This window comes from Sorghum bicolor, chromosome 3, assembly GCF_000003195.3.
Source record: "Sorghum bicolor cultivar BTx623 chromosome 3, Sorghum_bicolor_NCBIv3, whole genome shotgun sequence".
NCBI classification, from domain to species: Eukaryota; Viridiplantae; Streptophyta; class Magnoliopsida; order Poales; family Poaceae; genus Sorghum; species Sorghum bicolor.
Genome location: NC_012872.2, coordinates 12,225,623 through 12,246,532, shown reverse-complemented (window position 1 = coordinate 12,246,532; position 20,910 = coordinate 12,225,623). Strand labels below are relative to the sequence as shown.

Genomic DNA, 20,910 nt, shown 5'->3' with positions numbered 1-20,910 from the left:
TTGTCACATCGAATTTTACGACACATGCATGAAACATTAAATATAAATAAAAATAAAAAACTAATTGTACAGTTTGCTTATAAATTATGAGATGATTTTTTTTAGACTAGTTAGTCTATGATTGGACAATAATTTCCAAATAAAAACGATAGTGCTACACAACTAACAAACAAGCCGAATCCTTTGGCCTTGTTTAGTTTCCAAAAATATTAGGAAATCGACATTGTAGTAATTTTATTTGTATTTGACAAATATTGTTCAATCATGGACTAACTAGGTTTAAAAGATTCGTCTCGTCAATTCTGACCAAACTGTGTAATTAGTTTTTATTTTTGTCTATATTTAATACTCTATGCATGCGTGTAAAGATTCGATGTGATGAGAAATCTAAAAAATTTTGCAAAATTTTTTTAAGTAAACAATGCCTTTGCCTTCCCAACAAAACATGCCGTCAGAGTTGGCGCATACGGTGGGAACCCAACGGTGCACTGCCCCCATGGTTTTGACCGCAAGAGATTTTGGTTGACCGTCCCTAGCAGGCACGCGGCCAGGCGGGCCCACTCGTTCCCCTCAGTGCCTTTCGCTTTCCATCCCTCCCTCCCTCCCTCCCTGACCATTCTGTACAAATCTCCTCCACACCACAGACGAAGAATCCTTCCAGCAGTCTCCTCGACGCGCCCCCATTCATTCTTGGAGAGCAAGAAGAACAGCGCGCAGTTCAAAAGCGAGACAAACGAATCCCGTTCCACGCAGCACCTGCCTCTCTCCTCTCCTCGCTCGCGCAGATCTAGCGATGGCGGCGGGCGGCGACGCGGCGGCGTGGGGGGAGGAGCCCGTGGCGCGGCGCCGTCCCAAGACCAAGATCGTCTGCACGCTCGGCCCGGCGTCGCGGTCCGTCGAGATGATCTCGCGCCTGCTGCGCGCCGGCATGTGCGTCGCGCGCTTCAACTTCTCCCACGGCTCCCACGAGTACCACCAGGAGACGCTCGACAACCTCCGCGCCGCCATGGAGCTCACGGGCATCCTCTGCGCCGTTATGCTCGACACCAAGGTCCGCGCCTTCCCCGCCCCTCGCGCTCTCTCTGCTTTCCTTCTCAAATCCTCGCGGGGCGGGGCCTCGTGTGCTAAGCTTCACGATCTGTGATGATACGGCGTTGCTTCCTCACCTTGATGTGTCGCCTGCTCCACTTAGGTTTCTTTTTCTTTTTTGGGGGTTTTCCATTTTGGTTCATGTGACCGTTTTAGATCACAATTTCATTTCCACTGGTCAACTTTTAGGGATCTGATGACGTTAGATGTGATCTCTACTTCCTTATGTCGGCGCCGACGTTCTTTTGGACGTTTCTGCCTACTGTTGCTTGTTCTTGATTCCTGGGGCGGAGATTCCGACCATTCGTGCTGCCCGAACCCCAAAAAGCAGCTGGCTGCTTGTGCCTGCTTGTACTTGCTTTATATCACTACAGGTTAATTTTTGGTTGCCAGCTGCCAACTGTGGGACGACCAATTGGCAATTACTTCAAATCTCTGAAGATCTAGGCATTAATGTCCAGTAACCAGCATGTCGCTTGGCACATATGCGGATTTTGCAATAGGACTTTGGATTGTTGTTGTCCATTTCCATTCACCATTGGCTGTGGGCCTGTGGTCCTCATCCACGGCCACTTGTCCTTTCTATGTTTCATCAGTCTTAACTGAATTTTGTTCTGTCCTGCTCTGTTTTTGGCTTGGGTTGCTGAAGTCTGGTAGTGTTATAATAACTGTCTGCAAGTGATAATGGAAAATGAATAATCACAATATTGTTTTGAGATTTTTGATCTTTTGTTAATTCAGATGATGGAAGAAAATGTAAATGTGATTAATCGATAAATGAAATAATGTTAGGAAAGGGGGAAGTTCAGAATTATTCCATACTTTGTCTTCTTTTACTGCTTTTCTTTGTTTTTTCCTGATATTCTGCTGTAATTTGTGAATTTTTTAGTTATCTAATGAGATAATTTAGTTGTGGGTGCACCGAGGATTCAACTGTGCTCTAGAAATTTTTCTATGCTAATTTAATTTTCTGACCATTCACAATGATATGAAATGAGCATCATATGAAACAAAACCATACTGATTCACATAATGATTTAAGTCAATCTGTAGGTCTCAGTTTCCTATTACTGATTTGAAATCTGGTACCATGGTCAAGGCCCTTGACTATATCATTCAGTAATGGGCAATTTTCCAAAAGACAATACTAACGTAGTTTTACTGTTTCTATATAAAAACAAACTTGTTCACTCAGTGATTCTTGTATAATTGCTCACCATCTTTTATCTCTCAGATGGATACATGCTTGTAAAACCAATTTAGGCTTTGTGATATAGGATCTTTTCTAACGTTATTGAGTTAGTACCATGTTTGGTTGGGTAGTTTGCATAAGCTAGTCAAGCTATCATGAAGCACAAAATGATGGTTTAGCTGGTGAGAAACTGAACTTCCACCAAATCTTGTGATCGAGACATCTGTGGGCGATTAAAATAGACAGCCTGTTTCTATCTTCAGTTGTGGTTTGTTAAGTTCTCTTGAGCTTGATGAAGGCATGTTGGTATCTTCGTTAATTTTCTTTTACACCCTATACTGTCCTATGCTTTCAACCTTGTAGCATCCATGAGTCAACCAAAACATCTCAATCCATCATCCTTACTTGCTCCCCTAATGAGTACAACCATCAAGCCACACTGGATCTATGTGAGCAATCAATCATTGTCATCAGGGGAAACAAACATATTAATAATCACAATCAGTACGTAACCTGGCCTAGTCTTGTCAGGTATTATCTTGCTCCCTTTGTGTTTAGGTTACCTTGAGGGAAATTTTTCTGTTTGTTTGTCATCTTGAGGGAAGACAACCTCAACTAGTTGCCTGATTCCTACATGAAACCTGGAGCAGATCGAACCTGCAAAACCTTGATGTCGTATTTGTTATATGATAAATACAGCATATCGGTTGAAATTCATACTGTAAATATCCCTTTGACCAATTTAAATAGCTGTCAACCAGTGAGACCCTTTGCTTGGTATTCTTATTGACACTTGTCATATTCTTTGCATTATTACTATCTTAGAACATCTGAGTATTGGCATACTGTTTGCCTATTCAGCCCTGAACTCAAACCACGCATCTGCAGCACCCAATTTATATCAATTTCAATCAGGCATAATATTAGCCCAGTAATTCAGATGGAAAGAAATTTGTGTACTGGCAGCATCTGAACTGAGTGTACATTACCTCCTATGACCAGTCAAGCAATCCCTACTTGCATTCCTTCATTCTGCTCCAACCAAATGGGATTTTATCCCATGCACTTATTCTAACAATCATTTAACCCTATTAGCTAGCCTGTAGCTTTGAACCCAAATGTGCATCACGTCTTTACATTTACAAACCTCACATAGTACAACTTATAAAAGATTAAGCAGCACTTTTTGACTTTGCCTTAAATGTTATGTAATTACCCTCCAATGATTTCAGGTCGACTGGTCGAAGCTGGTCGCTCTAGGACCGACCAGGCGATTAATCGAGATTAATCGTCGACCAGGGCGATTAATCGCCCTGGTCGACCCTGGTCGTCCACCTGGTCGTCCAGCTATTTCAGGGCATATATGCCCATATATATACCTCTATATATACTATATAATATACACAATCAAGCTAGCATCAAGACTACATTAGTGTTTAGATAGTGAATTACTTGTGGGAGTTGGTTTCTTCTCTTTTCTGCACTGTCCAGAGGTCCATATTGCTGTCCCAAACCCCCCTGCAGCCCCTCTATTCTATCTAAACCCTAACAGGCCAAAAACTTAAAGCCCATTAGCCCAGTCCCAGTTGGAAAAGGCCCAAAAAAACAGAAGCCTGGTCGTCCATCTTACCTGGTCGTCTGATTAATCGCGATTAATCGGCGATTAATCGGACGACCAGCTTTCTGGTCGAACTAATCGAGTCGGACCTCCTAATCGAATCCTAGGAGCGACCTGGACGATTAATCGCGATTAATCGGACGACCTGAAATCATTGTTACCCTCTACTGCTACTCCATGGATTTGTTTTACTCATCTTACTGGCTGTTACCATGCGTTCAAACTCCATGGATTTGTGAAGTAAAGACTAAAGACTATTATCAAACTTGAGCCATGAACAGTACTGCAAATGCCTGTATTGAGGAGGCTGTTTGGTTGGGACCTGCAAGGCAGCGATCTTGACCCCAGGCCGATGAAATTGTGCATCTGGGAGCGCTGCCTGTGCCAGGCAGGTTTCCTAGGAATTCCAAGCAAACAGCCACTAAATGTAGTCATGCCAAAATGTTTGCTTGCGTATGCTGTGATATTCCTCCCTATCAAATCTAAATTAGGTCTAGATATGTCCTGATACATAAAAAGTGACAGGATGTGCCATCCTTGTATTTGGAAGCTGAATATTGCAGTATGCATGGCTGGGTGGTTGTTTTGATCTTCTTTTCTTTCCTAGCTGGGTGGTTTGAAATTGCAGTATGAAAGCAGAACGGAAATATTCCGAACCAACCGCTTTCGTTTTCTATATTATGATAATGTTTTCTATATTATGATAACATTTCCGAATATTGTCAAACATAAAAATTTGTCAGTTTTAGTTGGTTTTACAACCATTTTTTATACTCTTTAATTGCTAAAATGTAGAAATACCCTGAACTGACCGCGTTCGTTTTCTATATTGTAATTCCGTTTTTGACCGTTTTCATCCTTTGGAATAGACATCTTGAACTCAACTTCGTGCAAATAATCTGCACATTCTATTATGATATATTCAATATTAATTTTCTATGTATGCACATCTTAGAGTAAGCAGCTTGATAATATGAAATGGAAACATAACTGCTATTTTTATATTTCATTAGCTGTATGACTTATGGATTATCCCCTATGTGTAGAAACAGTACTGGAAGCCTTTGCACAGTTGTGCTATGCAAATGTATACTGGCCTCATATTCATTGCATGTACTGATATATATTGCAGGGTCCAGAGATTCGAACTGGATTTTTGAAAGATGGGAAGCCTATTCAGTTGAAAAAAGGTCAAGAAATCACAATTTCCACAGACTACAGCATTAAGGGTGATGAGAAAATGATATCGATGAGCTACAAGAAGCTTGTGGATCTGAAGCCAGGCAGTGTGATATTGTGTGCTGATGGTACCATCACCCTTACTGTGCTTCACAGCGATAAAGAACAAGGCTTGGTTCGCTGCCGTTGTGAGAACACTTGGATGCTTGGTGAGAGGAAGAATGTTAATCTTCCAGGAGTTATTGTTGATCTCCCCACACTCACAGACAAGGACAAGGAGGACATCCTTAAGTGGGGTGTTCCAAACAAGATTGACATGATTGCCTTGTCATTTGTTCGGAAGGGTTCGGATCTTGTGGAGGTTAGGAAGGTACTTGGCGAGCATGCCAAGTCCATAATGCTGATGTCAAAGGTATGGTTATGACATTCTTTTCGGGTTTGAAGTTTGTAGATTTCTGAATTCAAGGTTATAATTATAATAATTGATTTGAATGTGCAGGTTGAGAATCAAGAGGGAGTAGCTAACTTTGATGATATCCTGGCAAACTCTGATGCTTTTATGGTGGCAAGAGGTGATTTAGGGATGGAAATTCCTATAGAGAAGATTTTCTTTGCACAGAAGGTGATGATTTTCAAGTGCAATATTCAAGGCAAGCCTGTTGTGACTGCAACCCAGATGTTGGAATCTATGATCAAGTCTCCTCGCCCTACTCGGGCAGAAGCAACCGATGTTGCAAACGCAGTTCTTGATGGCACGGACTGTGTCATGCTTAGTGGTGAGACTGCTGCTGGGGCTTATCCAGAGCTGGCGGTGCAGACTATGGCCAAGATCTGCCTACAAGCAGAGTCTTGTGTAGACCATGCTTCTGTTTTCAAATCAATCATGGCTTCAGCTCCAATTCCAATGAGCCCATTGGAGAGCCTTGCATCATCAGCTGTCCGCACAGCAAACTCTGCCAAGGCAGCACTTATCTTAGTCCTGACCAGGGGAGGAACAACTGCTAGGCTTGTGGCCAAGTATAGGCCATCCATGCCGATTCTGTCCGTTGTGGTTCCTGAGCTGAAGACAGACTCGTTCGACTGGACCTGCAGTGACGAGGGGCCGGCAAGGCACAGCCTCATTGTGAGGGGTGTTATCCCAATGCTGAGTGCTGGCACTGCCAAGGCCTTTGACAATGAAGCCACTGAAGAAGCTCTTGGTTTTGCCATTGAAAATGCAAAGGCGATGGGGCTATGCAACACCGGTGAGTCCGTTGTGGCCCTTCACCGCATCGGGACTGCATCCGTCATCAAGCTCCTGACTGTGAACTAGGGTCTAGCCGAAGGGGGAGCCACACCACTTTGTTTGGTGGAATTTTTGTGAGGCTGCTTACGCATATCAGCGAATCTGCAGCTTTTTTGTTGCCAAAGATACAGACTTTGGGTTCTGGTACACCTTGGTGTCACAAGGTTGTGGGAATTTGTCATTTAGATGTTAGTGATTTAAACAGTTATCAACTGCTATAGCTAATTAATTTGCACTGTGTTGCAACTGCTATCGTACTGAAAACTTTATGGTTGCTTCACATGTTTGCTGGTTGATTTTATTTTGTTTGGCAATTTTTTTTCTTGTTTTGATTTCAAACAATGATCAGATATTACGATCAGTTCATTGCAGGGTTCAGCGAAATCAATTTATTACCTACGTAGTGTATTTGGACCTTTTGGAGTAGAAGAATCAAGAATGTTACTGAAGCAACTGGTTCTTCGACAAAATCAAACAGACAACCTGTGTAGCTGAAACCTGACAGAAAATAGTTTTCGAGGGCAGTGTTTTGCAACAGATTTATTTTTGTTTTTGGCAAAAATAAGCTTTGATTATAAATGTGCTCATTAAGTTGGTAATCACATGATTAGCATCCTGTGGAAGAATCATCACCCAGTTCACGCAAGAGGCAAAGAAGCAAGTTCATACACTTGCCAATTTCTGTTCTTTTTACAACCATGATAACTGTATCAGAGAGAACATTACATGAGCCAAACTAACACTGAAAAAAAGGCTCCAAATTTTCATGGCAGCAACCCGGCATGCTCCTGCTCCTTCCTATGTACATTGGCACCAATGGGCTCAAGGTGTCAAGCAGCAGCAACCATCCATCGTTATATATTGGCATTGCATTGTTGCTCAATTCTCCCAATGATGCGAACTGCTGCTGCCGCTACCGGAGGACTGCGCCGACGGCGAGAACAGGCTGTTGAGCCACTGCAAGGATGGCGGCAACCGCCTGCCGCTCTCTTCGGCTTCAGCTGGCTCGGCATTGCCTGGAGGAGAGGTTGCCCTACCAGTACCATCACCACCGCCGTCGTCATTGCCTTCACGATCTGCATCGACACTGACAAAACCACCGCCGTTGCCACTGCTGCATGAGCTCTTGTCATCGGTGGCCGGCAGCTGGAACCGGCAGACAGGGCAGGAGCTGTGCATCTCGAGCCACGGCACGATGCAATTGGCGTGGAACCTGTGCCTGCAGGGCATCTCGCGGGCGCGCTCGCCGGCGGCGTAGTCCTCCAGGCAGACTGGGCAGCTGGCCGTGTCGTCATCGTTGCCACTGGGGATTTCCACGATCGGCATTGCCTCCACGGCCTCCTTCTTGGCCGGCGGCGTCCCCTGCCGCCCCGCGTCGTTCTCGGCAAGCTGCTGCACCAGTGCGTCGAGGCTAGGGCCGAGGAAGTAGTCGCCCAGCGCCACGCCATGCTCGCTGCCGCCGCCACCGCCAGCTGCGCCGATGAAGAGGCTCCGGCCGAAAGGGGTGAGCTGGTCGCCTTCGAGGGCGACGCCGGCAGCAGCCTCCAGGCGCTGCAGCTGGCGGTCACGGAGCTCGTGCAGGAGCCGCAGGAACGCGGTGACGCGCCGCCGGCGCAGCGAGAACTCGGGGTCGTTCCAGTCGTAGACGTCGCCGGCGGCCTCCTGCTGCCGCCGGTTGCGGCGGCGGCGGACGGAGCTGTCGACCGTGCTGAGGATGGCGTGCGCCCAGATGGAGCTCGGGCGGTCGGCGCCGCCGGAATACACTTGAGCCACCGTGCCGTCACCGTCACCGTCGTCGGTCGCGACCGCGGCCACGGCCGCGCCACGGGCGGTCTCCATCTCCTCGAGGAAGCCGCTGTGGCAGAGCGGGCACTTCATCTCCGCCTCGCCCTCCGCGGGGCTCACGACCGCGGCGCACATGTGGCACCAGTACCTTCCGGCGCTCGCCTGCTCCGCCATTGCTGCTGCGCTTCTCGCGCTTTCTCCCCCGCCAATGCAGCTACGCTAATTGATTACGGGGAGATTCAGCTGCCACAAACAAATCGACAAGGAAAGATCAGAGTGTTGACGCTGCAATCCATCGTGGATGTGGATGATCTATCTAATTACTCCCACTGAATGAATGCAGGAATCATTCGGCACGGCAGAACGAATCACTTGCGTGCTCTTGTGATGATGGACAGATCAGACGCGGCTTCTTTGAAAGCTCGTAAATCGAAAGACAAGGACGCGGTGTTATTACTCAACTGGGAGTATTATCTACGCTGGAGGAGCAAGGTCAACCACCACGCAAGACAAACCAACACAAGATTCAATCAATCAGGAAAACTAACATGGGCAGGGCAACATGGATGGATGGAACAATTTCGCAAGGTGAACAAGAAGAAACAGACAGAACAAAATACACATAAATCAAGTACCCCCATGAATAATGAAGAAAAAAGAAACCTCAATCATCGTTCCGCACAGACAGATGGATCCACAGGTAGATAGCAGGCACACAAACTCCCAATCTGGCGCTAAGATACCAGTAGACAGATGAACAGATGGGTCCCACAAGCTGAATCTTAGCTTTTGGATCGGTGGTAGATGGGAGCAAAGGAAGAGGGGGGAAGAAAGCATGAAACGAAGCAAGCAAAGCAACCAATCAATCACCTTTGGGCGCAGCAGGGCAGGGCCGGGCGAGGGCAGGGCATGTGGGGGAGGAACGGGGGAGCAGCGAGGCCAGAGGGGGCCGGCGGTCTCCGCCTGCTTTTATATTATCAATCGCCTCAGCTGCGGCGGCATCCTCCTCCGTGCATCGATTATGACCTCGGCCCGGCACACATGTTTAGGGCAGTGATTAGGAGGGGGCCTGCCTGCTCAATTATTGCGCTGGACTTCTAATTTTAAGCTTTCCCCACCTGATTTCCCCCAGCAGCGCTGCCCGCCCTCGGCTAAAAGTTCAGCGGTGGTGGCATTTCGCTTTCCGGACAGCCCAGAAATAGATGGTTCCGAAAAAGAGGAGGAAAAAATAAATAAACATATGTAGAAAAAACGGGGAAATCGGGGGCGGCGCTTTGCTGCCTCGCTGATCATCTCGCAGCATGTGCAGGCCGGCCATGACGACGTGGTGTGGTGATGGGTGACACCTCAGCTAAAGTTTTTTTTTAAAAAAAATAAAATGTTCTTTTCTTTTCTCCGGAAAAGGGATATATGATGTCAGCTCTACTTATGCTGCACTGACTTGTTGCCATTTGATTGATGTCAGCTCGTATTTCAGGTTGGTTAGCCGCCTTGCTGGCGTAGGCCGGCAAAAATGGAGGACCTTTGGAACAGAGCGGATCGATCCTTGTGCATACGTCCAAAACTGCACTGTTCAAAATTACGGTAGGATCTTACTGATGGATCGTACTGGCGCTACCACTACTGATTCACATACCATGCTCACGCTGTTTGCCTCGGAGTCCTTGTAAACCTGCTCATATATGTTGAGGACGATCGTATTTTTTTTCTATCAGCCAACAATATTTTTTCTTACGATAAATCAGCGAATAGTATTTTCAGTTAATGCTTTTTAATCAGCAAACAGGCTCGCTGTCGACCCCCTACCCCCCCCCCCCTCTCTCTCTCTTCATATGTACTATTTTATTTTTACGACACGAACAACTTCCATTAACTAGATGGCACAATCAAAATGCACAAAAAATAGCTACTTTCTCTATAAGTCCATGTAGGTTTAAAAGAAACCAAATCATTTTACTCTAGGTTTTCTAGTATACTCTTTCTACCCGATTAGCAAAGAGTTTTGCAACACAAAGTCTATCCTATCAATCAACCTACATTGATCTAGGAAAGGGAAATATCAAACAATGCATAATTTTAAACAAGCAAGTTAGGGGATGGGAAACTCCTAAGATGAGAATTTTTTCCTATGGTATTGATTGCCAAAATACAAATCTAATCCACATTGGAGTTCTAATGCTCCATGAAGGTATGCTCCCGGTCAAGGTGTTGGGCTCACCGCAAAGACTTGTGCAACCAAGGAAAGTGGCATTAACCACTAAGTCTCACCATTGTCACCCATCTCTTCTAGTCACCTTGGCGCCATCAAATATGGAACTTCACCAAGTTAAGGAAGGGGTTTCCTTGGATTCCGTACATGGTTACCAAGATCTCAAGTGCTCTGCCTCACAAGATTACAAGGGTGCACAAGCCCAATCCCTCAACCTCTCAAGTTACAAGGCATCTCTCTCATAAAGATGAATACTATTAAGTCCTAATTCACTACATGAATTGTGATCAATATAGACTTGAGGGGGTGGATGGAGTATACAAACACCTGCAATAGCTTCTATCACCCTTAGGGCACTACAATAACATCAGGAAAGTGAGTAGGAACACATATATTTAGCTCGTGCATCATGGCTAGCCTTTGATTGAAATTCCGCTTTTCCATGCACCATCAAACGCCCTGATGCTTTGCTTTTCCCTACCGCTAGACTACCCAATGCAACTAGCATTTCATTTGACTGTTGGTTGGCATTCGGTGCTTCAATTTGTCCCTGTCGGACCATATTGTGTAGAAACACACTGTGACATGCATATTGTATAACATTAGACAATCTGTTTGGATGCTCCTCGTAGACCTCTAGATATGTCACTAAGCGATCTACTGCTGGTCGGCTCCTTCACTAGTGTCATAGGATTTAGCGTTTGACAATAAATCAATGTTTTGCACATAGAGAACCAGAGGATGAGCACATAGATTTATACTAGTTTAGGTATAAGGCACCCTATGTCTAGTGGATAATAGCCTTCTCTATGTGTCATGCGCCAGGTCACAAGGGTGTTATGTTGATAAGAGCCAAGAACTCAAGGATTAAGGATCACTACTATAGGGGACCCTACCCCTCCTTATATAGTCCAGGATAGGGCTTACATTGAGCAATTCCTGGTTGTATCTTTGTCGTTTCATAGTTTGTTACAAGAAAATAGGAGTTCGGTTCAAGTGGATCTTTACGGATTGCTTGGCTTCTAAGTATATCTAGTCCATGCCTTGTCCACCAAATAGTCGAAGTACCCTGGGCTCCTCCGTTCATCACACTTGGCCTACCCTGTCCTAGTTGGACTGTTATCCTTGAGACAAGGGCACTGGGACCCACAATAATGACAATCGATAGATCATCTAGCGATCATTTGGATACCTATTTGTTTGTCTGGTGCTACAAGCTTATGACTGCCGAACCATCTAGCTGGATCATTTGCATAAGGCACCGTTATGTTTGACCAAACCATCACCCAATTGTCTGATGCACTGGATATACGTGTTGCCCGACCATCCGGTGTGTGCCTACACAATTACTTCATTTTACTCTATTTCTTCATCAGTCTTCATGCTACTTGTTTCCATGCATCCCTAAGACCTATTAGAGGATATTTAATACATATTAACACACATGTTACCCCTAGTGATTGAGTTGTCATCTAAATCACCAAAACTACACATAATCATGTAGATGTGCACAATATCCTTACGAATAGACAGATATGATATTGGCACAACCAAAGTCATTATGAAACATTCTTTTTTATGATACAACTCTTTTTACATAAAACAATTAGATACTCCCTCCATCCCAAATTATAAGATGTTTGACCTTTTTACCCTAAGTTTGACCACTCGTCTTATTCAAAAAATTTGTGTAAACATAGTCAAATTTAAGTCATTCTTGAAGAACTTTTATTAATAAACCAAGCCACGACAAATAGTGATATTTTGCAATAAATTTAAATAAGAAGAATGGTTAAACTTGATGTCAAAAAAGTCAAACGTCTTATAATTTGGGATGGATTGAGTATTAGTCAAAGTATCACCTTGTAGACCATGTCAATGTCCTAATAAACTAATATTTCATATTGAAGAAGTATATATAATGTTTAGGGCGATATAAACACATTGATGGGTATGGTATCCTAGGTCTAGTACCATGTCTAGCAAGAGCACGTGTGTCACCTCTGCAAACAGTAAGGGTTCATTAGATTCATTCCATTATGAATTTTACAGTTTTGAAATGTACAATCATTCCGTTATAAGTTCTCTGGTTTTAAAATAGGATTAAGTCCACTTTTAGTCCCTCAACTATTGACCGAGTTTAATTTTAGCCTTCAACTACAAAACCATCTGTTTTTCACCCTTAACTATTAAAACCGGTCACTTTTAGCAGCACCCAGAGAGAGAGAGGACAGGGCGGTTTTGGTTTTTCCTTTTTCTTTTCTATGGTTAAACCTGTGAATTTCATAGTAAATTGTTTGAGCATGGTAAATTCATCAAATGTTTTGGGTAGCCTTGTCATGATGTTTTCTATGAAGGAAAAATATGAAACTATAAAATAAGTAGTTTTTTTATGCTAAAAAATTAGCTCTTTTAATTAATAAATGTATGTTCTGATTTTTTTAGGATAATATATATATATATCCTATGATCATGAAACTTTTTGCATAACTGTTTTATACTAAGATAGACCTTCACAAAAAGTTTGAGATTAATTTGATGATGTTTGCTTATATCCCTAATTTATATGATTTATTAATTACATATAAATTAGGGACATAAGCAAACATCATTAAATTAATCTTAAACTTTTTTTAAAGGTCTATCTTAGTATAAAACAGTTACAAAAAAATTTTCATGATCATAGGATATATATATATTATCCTACAAAAATCATAGAACATGTATTTATTAATTAAAAAAGCTAATTTTTTAGCATCCAAAAAATACTTACTTTTATAGTTTCACATTTTTTCTGCATAGAGAACATCATGACAAGGCTACCCAAAAAAATTGATGAATTTACCATGCTCAAATAATTCACTATGAAATTCACAGGTTTAACCATAGAAAAGAAAAAGGAAAAACTGCTCAAAGTGGCTCAAAACCGCCCTGTCCTGTCTCCGGGTGCTAAAAGTGACCGGTTTTGATAGTAGAGAGTAAAAAACAGACGGTTTTGTAGTTGAGGGCTAAATTAAACTCGGCCAATAGTTGGGGGCTATCCTTTAAAATATGCCACTACAACTTGTGAAATTGTATTGGAGCCATACCATCATGCTTTAAACTTTAGATTTTATCCATGTTACATTGTACAAAAAGGGTGCTCATAAATATAGGAATCATGACATTACAATACGTTTTTCTATAGCTTCTGCACTTTGGGCACTAAGACATGGTCTAAGAGATTTGGGAGTTCTACCATATGCAGCTCAGTAGCTAGTACTCATAGAGATGGTTGCTCATGCAACAACACTTATTCCTACACTACTACGCAGTGGAGCACATGTGTGATGAGCGCTAAGCAATTCCTATTCCTAATCATGGTAGAGATCTTGGCTATGGATTCATGGTGCTTGTCCAATACAAGGGGTGGACCCTGATGTGTGTTGAGTTTTTGTTGACAACATGATGTGATTTGAGTTGATGAGTACAAAACGTTAAGCCACATACGGGTTTGAGGGCAAGGTGGAGGCCTAGGGGTGGGATACCTGGCCATATTCATGAGGGATGGGTCACTCCTTAAGGAAAGATTTGGCTACCAAATTGGAGATCTAGATGCATTTTTTGTTTGATAATGGGTTTCACTAAAACTGAAGAATACTATCTTACAAGGATGAGATCATAACACTATCTATTTACAAAGTTGTTTGGAACCTTAACAGAGAACTAAAGTTTTTTTTTAAAAAAGAAACTGAGCATTGATTTGTAACTATTTTGCTAATATTGCCAATACCTTCTATACCCGCTTTGAACTTTTTTCTTCCCTCTGGTGCTACTTTTTCGTTAGGAAGTTAACAACCGCTTGACGGAAGTGGCACCAGAGGGAGAAAAATTCAAAAGCGGATATAAGAGTCTGGGCACACAAAGGATGACTTTTTTTTGTAAGGGTACACAGGGAATTCTCTCATATAAAAACTATGTTAATCATATGTGTTTGTTTACTTACATAGTGACAAAAGAGTTGTTTGCGAATGTGATTCAAATTTATTAAATTTGAAAGCACATATTTTCTTAGCATAAACTAATGCAGCAATAATGATATTATCCCAATGATCATTCATAATGGAAATACGAACATATTTTTGAAAGGACCTTTGATGTCGTCTAGAGGGGAGTGATTAAGCGTTTCTAAAAATTAATAACAAATAAAACTTCGCAGCAGTGGCACTTTCATGCAATTATGCAGAACTGCCGCTTCGTGGTACTTCTACAAAAAGATGCAAAACTTCCGCACACCTAGAAGCTCAGTTAAAAAAAAAACCCCTACATTGTAGCTAATGCCAAACTTATAGATGTGTTGGAGATGTTCAGATGCAAGTCCATAAAACACCTGTACTCATAGACACATACAACCAAGTAGATTGAGTTTAATACAAATAATGCAATTCAGAAAGCAAAAGAGAGGACACATGATTATCTCATAGTTTAACTCGTCACCAAAGCTTACCTATGTCGGTGTGGTTGAGGAAGTTTGAAAATCATTTATATATATACTAATATTTCAACACAGATGGATTGCACCACTGATAAAACTAACTTTTTTAAAAAAGGTGGTGGGAGCTAGCGAGGGGAGGTCGAGGTGCGCGAACCCAAGGCACCCGGTTGAAACAAGAGCCCATCGCTGTGTTATTATTTGTATACACACATGGTTGTGGCCACTCACTCCTAACGGGAAAGCAAGGTATTTACGGGCTTTTGTGTGCTGGGCCAAATCTCAACCCAACAACACACCGCATCTTCAACCCGGAGCCCGGAGGGGGGTCACTGGTCGCTGGGCCAGTGAGTTCGAGACAACACACGGCCTGCAGCTCAAGGGTGACGGTGGAACACCAACCCACTCACCACCACACTTGCCTACCCCCACCCCACTGGACCCAAAACTCGTCATCCCCTTGCCCAGAGCCGCGCACGCTGTGGTGCTCTGACCGTGGGGCTCGAGCGCACCCGACCCCGGCTCGGCCACGCCAGAGGAGAGAAACCACTCTCTCTCTCTCTCTAGCGTCTCACGCGACCGAGCTTCTCCCTCGCCAGCAATGCCCTCCGATGCTGGAATGACAGGCCTGCACCCAGGCCCGGCGATGTGGTGGCGAACCGGGCGCGCTTTACCCGCCGCGGATTCGGATTCGAATGGCGAGGTGGGATTAAATTGGTCGTTCGTTCATCAAATCTCCGCTGCTTTGCTTGTTATGCAGGCTCCCAGCGACTGATCGGTCGGTCGACGAGACGACGAGCGCACGTCGTCCGGGCCGGGGCGCCGGGCCGGCCGCTTGACGGGCCTCGACTCCTCGTTGATCTGCCGCCGCACTGGCCCCCAACGATCGAATAGGGGCGTCGACGTCACCTCGTTGGCGGTAGGGTGGAGAGGATGATCGATGTGCGATGCAGCGTGGTTCATTACGTTTCTGGATTCTGATGAATGAAAACGGAAAAGATACAAATACAAAATCTCATGTGCTTGCTGATAAATAAATAAATAAAAAAGAAATTACAGAATCACATGAAGAGAAATTGCAAACGTGGAAACGAACGATGTGATTCATGATACACACTTTCTCTAAAGAAAACCCACTAAAATAGTGTATCCGAGTATCCGTATCCGCGTATAGGTTACCTCTCTTGGAGTATCCGTGTAACATAGTTGGGAAGTACTCCATCAGTACCTACCGTTTGGGGAAGAAAACCAAGAAGGATGCGACGACTCTGCTCGTCAAGCCACCGTGGGGATAATTGTTGCCTGCTGCTGCACCTCTGAGCTGGCCGCACGGTCGCCGCCTCGCGGCTGTCCTAGGGTTTCGGGGATAACAGGATTGGAGGGGATGGAGCCCGGGAAAAGCCGGGAGGGAGAGAAGTCGACAACAGAAGGGCGAGAAGTGAGATTCGAGTCGACTTATATTCTCAAATAAAAAAAAAATCATCGACTTAGTTGTCTGGGCCACGTCCTCTCTGCCTCTATGGGCCTCAAGCAACCGGGCCCGAGAAGGCCCATCACCTGGCTGAGCAGAGAGTAACGAAGACTCGTGAAATCATGAGTGAGCAGGTCACGTCACGACTCACGACGACTCGGGGTTTCGATTCCGATGGCGGCGGCCGCACCAACCCACGCACCCGTGTGCTCCTCCTCAGCGTGCCGCGCGGGAATCTGCTCTAGCGGGACACCCTTCCCCAGTTTTCGCTCTGCGGAGGCTTCGGCCCCTGGGTGGCGGCGCAGGGAGCCGTACCCGGCAGTCTCCGTGGTGCCGGGCTCCGCGCCAGGAGCTGTGGCCGTCGACACCGAGGTTTGGAGTTTTCTTTTTTTTTTTCCCCCTTCTTCTTCTTCCAGCGAAATCTATTTCTCTCTTGTTACCTTAGGACCGGATTAGTTGTGGGGGATTGGAGCGGACTGTAAGCCACTGGGGTGGTAAGCCTTAAGTGCCCTGGTGACGGTGAGGACTGAGGAGTGCCACACTGACACATGATGGGTACAAGCCTGGATGAGGTGTTGTGCAAGGTTGTTTTTGGTACTCAAGGGGGGTTGCAGCAAAGACATTTCTTGTTTCCTGTCGATTTGGATAGCTCATACTTTGCTCTGTTTATGCTAATAAGACGGCATGCCGTAGGGAAATTATGTTGCTGCTAGTGCATTGCTTGCAGCCAACTTTCTGGATACACCATGAAACTTGTGTAATTAGATGCATATTTATGTCAGATGTATGCTTTATCAAGTGTTAAACATTAAGCTAGTGAAGTGCAGACTTCATCATGGAACGCGGATAAGTAGTGTATATGGATGAAACACCAGATAGTCTTGTTTGACTTGTTATGTTGCTAGCACTTTATCTTGTCCATTACCATTAGTGGTGATACTATATAGCATTCCTGTAATATGATTGGATGATTTTAGTTGCATCAATGTTGTATGGTCCATTACAAAAGGCAGTCATCAGTTGATATCTTTATTTGTGTGACTGATATTCCTTTTCTGCATTATTTCTAAGTAGCCCTTTGTATATGTTGAAAGCATGTATTGGTAATGTTTCTTGGTTTGCATTGCCTTTTATTTGATGATTTCTTCAATCAAAGACGCAAAATAAATATCTGCTAATCATCACGGGTAAATTTAGCATAGTGAAGCATCTCAGTGAGGCATTCTTGGGTTGCTCACTGTGGAGGCGTCCAATCGAGTAACTGGTGTCATGAACACATGGGTTTAGTTTTCCTGAAATTTTTGGGCAGCATTTTGTGTCGGGATTTTGAGGATTTGCCTCTTGTTTCTTGACATTTCAGATTTTGCAACTTGATATCTCACATTTCCATTCACATATGGATCGTAGGCACTTCATATTTGTATCGATCTTCATTCCTTAGAAAGTTAGAATGGTCAATTAGAAGTTGAAGTGCAGACTTAGTGCTGGTTTATCCTATATATATTTCCATTGCTTATAATCTGGTAGTGTTGGAGGCTTAGTAAGTTGGTATGCTAGTTGTTACTTCATAATGCATTAAGGGTGCAATTAGCTTTATTCTTTCACCATGTAAAGTGCTTCCATTTCTTAGACATATCTCCATAGCTGGTAGTCTTTTAGAAAAGTGTCACTTTTGGGTGCTGTGGAGCTAATTTTTCCACAAAGTTTAGAGAAAATAAGAAAAATATCAGAATGTGGAACCTTCCATTTTTTTTTGCTTAATTAAAACTAAGATACATTTTCTCACTAAATGTACTTCCCTAAAATGCAGTTTCTAAAACATCCGAGTACAGGTGAAGTTTGTGTAATTGCTTTAGGTAATTGTATCTTGTGCTTGTTCGGAGGGTTTAGGGTTCATCTATGTATTTCCTTGTACATGTAGATATATTCTTCTAACCTTTTGAATATCAGTATCTTTCCGGTGTAGACTCTGGCATTGGTACGAACTACAGCTAATTGAGTCTTTGCAGTAGCTCTGCTACAATTTTGCATCAGTTTTAAATGGAAGGAGAATGTATTTTTTTATTGTTCCCCTAATATAGAGTTTAACTATCATTGAATTCTAACATAATTTTATTATTGCGCTGGATAAAAAAAAATCAGGTTGACACATTACTAGACAGTGTGAAGTGGGACAGCAAAGGGTTGGCTGTTGCTATTGCACAAAATGTGGATACTGGAGCCATTCTTATGCAGGGTTTTGCTAATAAAGAAGCCCTTGCAAAGACTATATCAACAAGGAAAGCTACATTCTTTAGCCGCTCAAGGTCATCCTTGTGGACAAAAGGGGAGACATCAATGAACTTCATTAATGTGCATGACATTTTCCTGGACTGCGACCATGATTCTGTAAGCATGTTCTGTGTTGTGAATAAATAGTTTCACTTCGATTTCAGAGGGTACTAACTGCACGGATGTTTTGTTTTTCGTACAACTTAGATAATATACCTTGGAAAGCCAGATGGACCTACCTGCCATACAGGAGCAGAAACGTGTTATTATACTTCAGTTTATGATGCTCTACAAAGTTCAAAGGTATTCACTATTAGGTTACCCTTTCCTGAAATAGACGTCGACTCACAATTAAAATTAATATTTGATTTCCCTTCACAGCCTAATGAAGGCAGGCAGGTTATGACAACCCTATACTCACTTGAAGATACAATTAGTAGACGACAGGAGGAGATAGTTACTGAAGGAGGTGGCAAGCCATCATGGACGAAAAAACTACTGCTTGATAACCAGCTACTTTGCTCAAAAATACGGTATTTGATGTTATGTTTTTTTCTGAGCAATCATGGTACTTTGTTCTGAAAACTGTTAATAAAATTAATTGGAAAGACAACAAATATAAAAAGCAATGAGTCTTTTCTCTCTTTTTCTTAGCCTAGTTCACTAAGTTCTGCATTTTGAAATAAATTATTGTATTTGCTGCTATCCTTATTCTCTTGTGCTATATCTGTCATCTTTGCCATCTTCAGCTGTTCTATGGGCTATGGGTCTTTGATGCAACATCAGTTTGCTCTTGAGTATGTTTGTTGTCAGATTCTTAGATCGTTCACATTTCACAGGTTTTTGTAACCTATGGGTTTTTAGTTGCAGTGAGCATGCCACATGCATACTTCTTTATACCCTTAGGATGACATTAATTTTAACTGCTCATTGTTTCTGAAATGAAGTTTCACCAGTGTTTTTGATCATGATATTTTTGGGTTACAAAATGGCAACATTATGGAAGTTATTTTTAAATAAAATAAATAGGTCCTTAAAGTTTTATAGGTAAGTCTAAATGTTCAGAAATATATTGTTCATCAAGGATTAAAAAGGTTCAACAGGACATTTCCCACAGCTATGAATGTTTATGGCAGGATGTAGGTATCCCATGAGAAATCTGCTTCTGAATAGTATGTGTGCCTTTTATTATCTTGATTTCGAAATTATTTAATATATGTTGATTGTTGAATGAGTCCAATATTGAAATTGAATAATATCTTCCTTCTTCTTCATTAGATGTTGAATTAGCTTGATTCCTCAGTTGTGTTTATTTATGCTTTCATAGTACTGCATTTGACTGAAGAACTGATGGATTAATTTGATGCAACAAGATTTGATTGGCACAGCAGACCAAAACAGATAAAATTCATTTGTCTCAGTGTCAGGATTTGTTTATTGATGGTTGTCTATTGAGTTTATTGTCTCGTGCGATAGAGAATCCATTTACCCGATTCAAGCACATTTCATACCTTTTCTTTTGTTACTGTCATGTTTGTTCTCATTTTTCCTACTTTTCTATTAATGAGAATGCCAATATATTTCTCTCTTAATGTCATTGCTGCTATTTTTGCTTGTAATCCAGTGAAGAAGCTGGTGAACTAATTCAAACGCTGCTCGAGAACGAGGACCAATCTCGTGCAGCTTCGGAGATGGCTGATCTGCTGTACCATGCTATGGTGCTGCTCAGAGTCAAGGATGTAAAGATGGAAGAAGTCCTTGAGATCCTGAGGAAGAGGTTTTCGCAGTCTGGTATCGAGGAGAAGGCGAGTCGCAATAAATCTTAGCGTGATTGGTTAATAATGCCTTGATGGTGGATGACTTATCTGATTTACTATCGATTTGCCGAGTTTGAACTATGGCAGAATTTTGTGTTTGATGATCAGTTGTGGCTATTTTTTTTTCTCCGACAAGACAACTATGAATTTTTGGTAATCTTGATGACATTATAGGGTCAATAAAATTATCCGGTATAGCGGGACGTTTATTCATTGATTGGTAAGCAATGTACGCATCTTAAAAACATGTCTCGTGGAGATACATAAGGACATGCTTGGTTTCCATGACTAAAATTTAGTTATTCCATGACCAAAATTTAGTTATTAAAATCAATGACTAAGTCATCTTTGTTTGGTTCTAGTGATTAAAAGTGACTAAAGGTTATTATGAATGCACAAATCAGGGTGGGGGATCGACAATAATAAGGGATAGCACCTATCCACTTAGTCACTCCTGAAATATTACTGTGAATAAACTATTTTAATCCCTTTTTAGTTATTTTTTTTACAAAGCATACGCTAG

General features: G+C 42.8%; 3 protein-coding genes across 4 annotated transcripts; 2 read left to right on the top strand and 1 right to left on the bottom strand.

Annotated features, from left to right (window-relative positions):
* Positions 620 to 6,677, top strand: LOC8054665 (pyruvate kinase, cytosolic isozyme). The gene is made up of 3 exons (XM_002457602.2): positions 620 to 1,051; positions 5,032 to 5,490; positions 5,578 to 6,677. The coding sequence occupies exons 1-3, from the start codon at positions 794 to 796 to the stop codon at positions 6,388 to 6,390; spliced, it is 1,530 nt and encodes a 509-aa protein (XP_002457647.1). The 5' UTR covers positions 620 to 793; the 3' UTR covers positions 6,391 to 6,677.
* On the bottom strand, positions 7,001 to 9,302 carry LOC8074536 (E3 ubiquitin-protein ligase RING1-like). Of its 2 annotated transcripts, none has more exons than XM_021458087.1 (2): positions 8,812 to 9,302; positions 7,001 to 8,391 (listed from the first exon to the last, which is right to left on the bottom strand). In XM_021458087.1, the coding sequence occupies exon 2, from the start codon at positions 8,320 to 8,322 to the stop codon at positions 7,243 to 7,245; it is 1,080 nt and encodes a 359-aa protein (XP_021313762.1). In that variant the 5' UTR covers positions 8,323 to 8,391; positions 8,812 to 9,302; the 3' UTR covers positions 7,001 to 7,242. The 2 variants fall into 2 exon arrangements, with proteins under 2 accessions (XP_021313762.1, XP_002455457.1); XM_002455412.2 differs by having other exon boundaries at positions 9,019 to 9,301.
* On the top strand, positions 16,430 to 20,600 carry LOC8074535 (histidine biosynthesis bifunctional protein hisIE, chloroplastic). Its single transcript, XM_002457601.2, has 5 exons — positions 16,430 to 16,671; positions 18,442 to 18,687; positions 18,778 to 18,873; positions 18,952 to 19,103; positions 20,195 to 20,600. Exons 1-5 carry the CDS (start codon positions 16,474 to 16,476, stop codon positions 20,394 to 20,396), a joined length of 894 nt encoding a protein of 297 aa, XP_002457646.1. The 5' UTR covers positions 16,430 to 16,473; the 3' UTR covers positions 20,397 to 20,600.

Bases quoted from the DNA above. Each gene is read 5' to 3' on its own strand.
- LOC8074536 (XM_021458087.1), bottom strand. From the start codon at position 8,322: ATGGCGGAGCAGGCGAGCGCCGGAAGGTACTGGTGCCACATGTGCGCC.
- LOC8054665 (XM_002457602.2), top strand. From the start codon at position 794: ATGGCGGCGGGCGGCGACGCGGCGGCGTGGGGGGAGGAGCCCGTGGCG. The intron at 1,052-5,031 runs GTCCGCGCCTTC...TATATATTGCAG, and splicing joins CCGTTATGCTCGACACCAAG to GGTCCAGAGATTCGAACTGG. The intron at 5,491-5,577 runs GTATGGTTATGA...TTGAATGTGCAG, and splicing joins CCATAATGCTGATGTCAAAG to GTTGAGAATCAAGAGGGAGT.
- LOC8074535 (XM_002457601.2), top strand. From the start codon at position 16,474: ATGGCGGCGGCCGCACCAACCCACGCACCCGTGTGCTCCTCCTCAGCG. The intron at 18,688-18,777 runs GTAAGCATGTTC...CGTACAACTTAG, and splicing joins TGGACTGCGACCATGATTCT to ATAATATACCTTGGAAAGCC. The intron at 18,874-18,951 runs GTATTCACTATT...TTCCCTTCACAG, and splicing joins ATGCTCTACAAAGTTCAAAG to CCTAATGAAGGCAGGCAGGT.